Consider the following 6,763-nt stretch of genomic DNA (forward strand, 5'->3'; position numbering starts at 1 on the left):
ACAAGTGTGTCACGTTTAGGGAGTGAATGTTCCTGTTGGGTCGTGTGATGTTTATTGCGAAATATGCCTGATTAGATATTTAAATAATCGGTTTCTAAGTTCCTCATTAGGTTCCGGACGAAATGATCCTCCAATTAATGAGTTACGCAAGGCTTCTCTGCTGGCTTTTTCCATCTCAGGTAAGCCTCCTCCACCTTAACCTCTCTTGAACATCCTCCCGTGTCACGCCTACCCTCTTCATTCATAAATTGTCTCCGCACAATCCTGGCTCTCGAGGGTGAGGGGCCAGTCCTACTAGTCATGGGGTGAGTTGCATATATTTTGACTGTTGAAACTCAGCAACTCAGTATATATTTTTCTCCTTTTATTCTAATGAGGAATATGCCATATGCACGATCTCCAATATATATATTTCTCGTGCTCATGTCTTGTTTTCATTGAGCAATGTGTATGAAATACCCACTTTTATTACTTTAATAATCGTGTGCTTTCATTTAGCTTCATCTGTTAGCACCACTCACCATTCATATACATCTATTAAGTAGTTTTATTGAGATTTTTTTCAGTTTGTATTTTTTTTCTTCCCTTTTACATCTCATATGGACATTGCGATGTTGTGTTTATCAGCTCATAAGACTGTCCTTTTCATGTCGTCCGGTATCGCACTCTTGAACCTCCATGGTCGTCTTCCTCTTCTTCTTTTTCTCACAGCTTTCATCCAACAAGAGAGATTCACAGGATTTATTCACACCCAAAACCTTCAAAATGTATTTTAAATTTGCGTTGTTGGAATGTCATTAAAATGGATTAAATTCAAGCGTTTCTGTTGGAATTAAAGGCCAGTGATCGGTAGTGGTAATGTGAGACGATATTAAATGTTTTCTATGTGACTCTCTATTCCGTTCGTTTGAACCAAGTCATATTTCATAGGGATATTTGCAGTGAGTGCGAGGGTGTCGGTGTTGCGTTCAGGTACCGGCGCGTGAGCTTCTCGCGGCTGGTCCCGAGCGACTGTCCGGTGGAGTTGAGGAAGATGCTCCTCTTCCCTCGTATTTTCACCAAATAGCAGCAGAAACGATGCAGCCGTTGCTAAGGCTGAAAAACACCCCCTAATGTTTTCCTCGTTGTCCCGGCAACGTGGGCGTGGCCAGCGCTGTGTGTTTTAAAGAAACTCACGCGGTCTTTTCAGCACACAGACTGCCGGTGTCTGGTGGAAGGGATTCCCCCGCTCGTCCGCGCTCGCCGCCCGCGTCACTGCGCGCTCGCTGCCCGGTGTCTTCCCCGCGCTCACGGAGGTGTGTCACGGAGCTCCCCTGGCCCTCCGGGAATGTTTGATCCACACCGACGTGAATTTTCATGAGGTGCGGAAAGTGGCGGAGCGGAGCGGAGCGCAGCGGGGCGGACTGACTTCATCTGTGTGTCATTGCAGGCAGCCTCCGAATGACGTGGAGATGGCGTTAGGTGGGACTCTCTTGCCGTCCATTTCCACCTTCGCCAGCGGCCCCGCTGTCTCCGGCAAGCCTGTAGGAAGTGGCACCCCAGTGAGTAGCGCGGTCACTCCTTTATGACGCATGCGTGCGGGTCGGTGAGGAGCGCTGCATGTCTGCTCCTGCGCCCGCCTGGTGATGGAGGCCCTCAGTCAGGAGCATGCCACTCGTTTCTCTGACAACATGAGATAACCAGGTGTTTCTGTGGAGCCACAGCAGCGGCAACATCAACATGACTCTCATCCCGTCTGTGTAACTTTCCCTCAGAGATGGAAGGAGGAGTTGTCCCATCTTAAGAGACTGAGTGTGCCAACGGGCCCTAACGTGGACCACCCCCCTGCCACCAGCACCGCCAGTCCCAGCATGTCCAAGAAAGACTCTGAGCCTGATCTGGACTTGGACTACGACTTTATACTCTCCAACTCTCTGCTGCAGCAGCAGCAGCAGCAGCAGCGGCAGGAGGAGGAGAGCATGGCCTGCTCCTCGGCGCGGGCACCTTCTCCTGCGTCTTTCTCATCCTCCTACCCGCTTCCTACTTCTCAGGACTCAGCCAGCGAGCTGCTCTACACCATCCCAGATATCAGTGACGTTTCCCCTTCTGGAGGTTTTGTAGCGGAACTCATGAGGCCGGACTTGGACCCGGCCTACCTGCAGCCCACCAGTCTGCAGGGCAAGTTTGTGGTCAAGACCACCATGGACCTGGGTGAGTACGGCCAGGCCGTGAACGTAAGCAAAGCCACGGTGCCCGAACCTCTACGTGCCTCGCCGCCTTTTACCTGCCAGAGGATAAAGCAAGAGAACCCCAGTAACTGCACCATCTCAACGCCCATGGACCCCCACTTGGGGAACGCGCAAGGCCGAGGATCTCAGCCCAGACCGTCACACTTGGATCTACACGGATTCCCGGGCGGCGGGAGCAGAGCCTTGTCGGGCAGATTGTCCTCGTCGTCTTCCATTTCCCCGGACCATCCTCTGAGCCGGGAGCACCAGATACTGGGTCACCCCCACTCCCATTTACCTCCGCATGGATACCACCACGGCTCCCCGCAGGGATTCACCTCCTACCCACAGACCTCAGCCATGCAGTACCAAGGTGAGGAACCTTTTCTGCCTGAAAAGTTCTGCTCATAGCTTCTTTGCCTTTCACAACTCTGGCTGAGCCCAACACTGCTTATTCTCTCGCTCTTCTAAGACAGTTTAGTGCAGTTTAAACGGCACTTTCCACACAGTGAGAAGTGTTTTTTTTTTGAAAACCATACAAACATTTGTGGACGTTTAAAAGTCTCCGGTTTATTTCACAATGCGAACATGACCTGCCACATTCAGACAAGTGTTGATGACTACTTTGCTGTAGAAATGTTCCCTTTGTGGATGAAGACCCCGGGTAGATCCACACATTTTAAAACTCTGTATAAACAGCCTTATATTTGCTGAGCGACACTTAACTATTTATTCACTGCGTCTCCAATAAACACTGGCAGTCAGTTGGAGTTTGCCTTTTTTGTGTCTGAAACTGGCAGAATACTTTTCTTTTTTTGTGTAGTCTTTACAATAACGAAGAATAAAAAAAAAAAACCTGTTCAGGCTGTTGAATCGATGATACATGTGCCTTTAAATATGCACTTGTTTTCCTTGCAGTCAACTGAGCGCTGGTGGAACATGAGTCAGCAAAAATGCCATTATCTGTCTGATATATGCTCAAGCAAGCTTCGTTTGAAGAAGATGTGTGTTATTGTTGTGTGAGATATAGTCATAATAACAATCATAATCGTATTGAAATTGTGTTTTATTCATTTTGCCTTCGCGTGTAGTCGTGAAGATTTCTTTCTGTGATATGGCTGCGGACGAGTGAAACTGCTCTGGACAAACTTGTTTCAGTTTACATTTGATAAATATTAATGGACGTTGTGTGTTTTGTGGATTTGTGGAAAGGCATTAATCATCATTCTGGACTAGCGAAACCTTAGGGATTATATGGTTCCCTTTAAATAAATAAACTGTATTTACCAAAATGAACAGTGGCTCTTAAAGTGCAGGTGGATTTAACTAAGCAGACTCCAACAGCTTGTTATGCTGATCAGTAGCTGCAGAGCCATATATTAAGAGACGAACATGAGGGCTGGCCCTCACTATAGGTGGACTGAGCTTCTGACCAGCTACGGTGTCATCCATGTCTAGATGCTCTCATGGTGGCCTCTGCCGACGGTGTGACGGAGGAGCCCAAGCCCAAACGCGGGAGACGCTCGTGGCCCAGGAAGCGAGTGGCGACGCACACGTGCGACTACGTCGGCTGCGGAAAAACCTACACCAAGAGCTCGCACCTGAAAGCTCATCACCGCACGCACACAGGTACGTGGACCAGTGTAGCAGCAGGAACTGTAGCCAGATATTGTTGAATATTGTAGCGCGGCATGAGTGGTGGGGTGGGAGGGAGGGGTGGGCGGCAGGTGCGGTAGAACAGGTTGATACTGATCCTTCCTCAAACACAAACCCTGGTGGCCTTTGTTGCACGAGCTGCAGGACAGGAAGGACCTCTTTTCTTCTCCCTGTTTGACCCCAGGGCTCCACTAACTGCTCCCACTCTGCATTGTGTTTCCATCAAAGGGGAGAAGCCGTACCACTGCGACTGGGAGGGCTGCGGCTGGAAGTTCGCACGTTCGGACGAGCTCACGCGACACTATCGCAAACACACGGGCCACCGGCCCTTCCAGTGCCAGAAATGCGACCGGGCCTTCTCCAGGTCCGACCACCTGGCCTTACACATGAAGAGACACTTGTGAGAGCGGGACCATGGGCTCCAAGAACTCTGAGCAAACTTTCCCAGTCATCTGCCTTCAGGTTACTAGACAGGCTGTGGCCTTCACGGCAACAAGGAAAAAAAAGAGGAGGACTCTTTGAGGACTCGGGCAGGGTTGTAAACTTTTATGAAACTGGAATTTGTCTTATTTATGTGACAAAACTTGGAGGACCAGGTGCCAACGACTTAACTGGAAACGTACTCCTTCCATGGAAACCAGGGCAAACATCTCCAGAGGCCTTTTCACCAGCAGCACGCCATTTACACGCCACCTGTCACCCGCCACACACCCGGTGCGCCTGCATTAACCCCGGAGCGCCGCAGCATCGTGTTGTGGAAGATCATGAGCACTGCCTGTTAGGAGGGGCAAACACCTCCAGACAGTCACGTCTTCACTCACACGATCGCCTCTTGACTAACTTTCGCTTGAGGCGGGTGTTTGTGTGGTTTTGGCTTCCAAACACTGCATCCAAATTCAGAGTGGGTTGTCGCAACCACCAGGACACATTTGAGATGAGCGGAGACTTGTGATGCATATTCTGATGTCATGAACATGTCATCTTCATATTTAGTTAGTTTTTTTAAGTTATTTATTTACGGAGGTCAAGAGACACCGCGTGAATTTTAGCGCCGCCGTGAAATGGGCTCTTACAAACGTGTCGATGAAACACGACCAGCTCAAGGTGTCTCTACTGACACCCAGTGTTTGACAGGAGAATTGCCGCAAAGGAAAATAACCCCCCCCCCCCCCCCCCCCCCCCCCACTCGGCGCGTCTGTCTTCAACTCGCCTACTAACGTAGGAATTTGACGTCATACAGCACTCGCGAAATATGTGACCCGTCTGGCTTCGTCGCATCTGGTTTGCTGACGATGGATGAGGAAAACATTCGTGTTGTATAAACTTACAAGCACGTTTAAAGGGATGGTGGTTAAGCTATTCAATACAGATAATAATATTAATAATAATAATAATAATAACAATAAGAATAATGTCTTGCACCATTTGCCTCTGACGTTCTCAAAACACAAATTTAGGTAAATATATGCACTAATAAAGCTAATCTAATCTAATGTAATTGTGAGTGAAAGTCTCCGCTGCTTTTAATGGCAACACGCCGAGGGCCGCAGCCTTGTTTTTCGGTCAATATCAGGGCGATCCGAAATCATTTGTACTGTGATTAAGCCATTTAAATTAAGATGTAATTTATTGAAATGGAAAATGAGTTTTCTATCAACTATTTAATTCTAAATTTCATGACTATAGCTCATTTAATGTGCATGTGTAGGCAATGTCATGGGCTGGTTTAACATCGATCGGGTCCATAAACTGCATAGCTTCGTGGCTAAATATAAAGATGGCAGGTCAAACGATCAGCCCTCGTCTGGATGAACTGGAAAACGAAATATTGATGGGCTCAAAATACAATTCTCATGTTTCTTGATGCGTCTAAACATCAAAGGCATTGCAGAATGACTGTCACATTTCCAACAAAAATACAAACCTTTCAGTTTTCAAATAATTTGAAAATACGTAATGATGAAATAAATTCATTTTTTGATGGCGTGGAACCAATCGGTCAGGTTTCACTGGAGGCTGCCTTAACAGTAACAGTCAGTAAAGACACATTTCACCTGCGATGACGTCATTTCAGGTACAAAGCCAACGGTGCTCTGACATTCTCAATAAGGTGTTTTTATATAGAAGTGGTACCAAAGATGGAGTTCCAATACAACTACATGAGAAACAGAATCCAAAAAGTGCCATGTTGTGTTTCTCTCCCACATGCTGACGTGTATCAGGTGCTGGTGATGGCGCTCGTCATGTGCACTGTCTGTTAGTGCAATAATTTATATGAGACGTTCATATTTTTGTATGAAACTTTGAACAAAAGCTTTTTTTTTAAATAGCCAAAATATGTAATATAATCCTGAATTTTGTACATTTGTAAATAAAAATGTTTTGTTATCGTTTTGTATCGTACGATTCAATGTGGAAAATGTATTATTAAACGACCGGTTCTATACTCTTCTCCTGCTCCCTCCGCTTTTATCTCTGCCACTTCAGTGGATGGCAGCGAGTACATGACGGGTCGCTGCAGGTGGCCGCGATGCTTGAGTCCGCGACCTCCTGCGGGGGTCAGGGAGGAAAAGAGACAGAGAGAGAGAGAGACGTGTGACCTTTAGAGGTGACAGTCATCTGACTTCAGGTGAATAATAATGGAAAGAAGGGGCTGAAGTCAGACACCTGAGTGACGTCAGAGTCTTTTGATTCTTCGATTAGTCAGAGTGAAACTGTCATCCTGAAAAAATAAATAAAAGAAATATACTATATATATATATATATATATATATAGATGCTTGTTTTATTTATTTATTTATGGTGTCTTTCATGAATCAGGTGATGTTGTTCATAGTAGCTCTTCACATTTTACTACATTACTACATTAATAAGCATTAATGTTAGCATTGTGTTTTGTA

General features: G+C 46.7%; 1 protein-coding gene across 1 annotated transcript; it reads left to right on the forward strand.

Annotated features, from left to right (window-relative positions):
- The first annotated feature begins 1,212 nt into the window (after positions 1–1,212).
- On the forward strand, positions 1,213–5,917 carry klf4 (Kruppel-like factor 4). The gene is made up of 5 exons (XM_053855816.1): positions 1,213–1,361; positions 1,430–1,541; positions 1,755–2,580; positions 3,666–3,836; positions 4,092–5,917. Exons 1-5 carry the CDS (start codon positions 1,357–1,359, stop codon positions 4,265–4,267), a joined length of 1,290 nt encoding a protein of 429 aa, XP_053711791.1. The 5' UTR covers positions 1,213–1,356; the 3' UTR covers positions 4,268–5,917.
- Positions 5,918–6,763: the final 846 nt, after the last annotated feature.

The sequence above is a fragment of the Synchiropus splendidus genome, chromosome 1 (assembly GCF_027744825.2).
Source record: "Synchiropus splendidus isolate RoL2022-P1 chromosome 1, RoL_Sspl_1.0, whole genome shotgun sequence".
NCBI classification, from domain to species: domain Eukaryota; kingdom Metazoa; phylum Chordata; class Actinopteri; order Syngnathiformes; family Callionymidae; genus Synchiropus; species Synchiropus splendidus.

Excerpts from the sequence above, each read along its gene's own strand:
- klf4 (XM_053855816.1), top strand. Across the intron at positions 1,542-1,754 it reads CTGTAGGAAGTGGCACCCCA|AGATGGAAGGAGGAGTTGTC; the intron begins GTGAGTAGCGCG and ends ACTTTCCCTCAG. Across the intron at positions 3,837-4,091 it reads TCATCACCGCACGCACACAG|GGGAGAAGCCGTACCACTGC; the intron begins GTACGTGGACCA and ends TTTCCATCAAAG.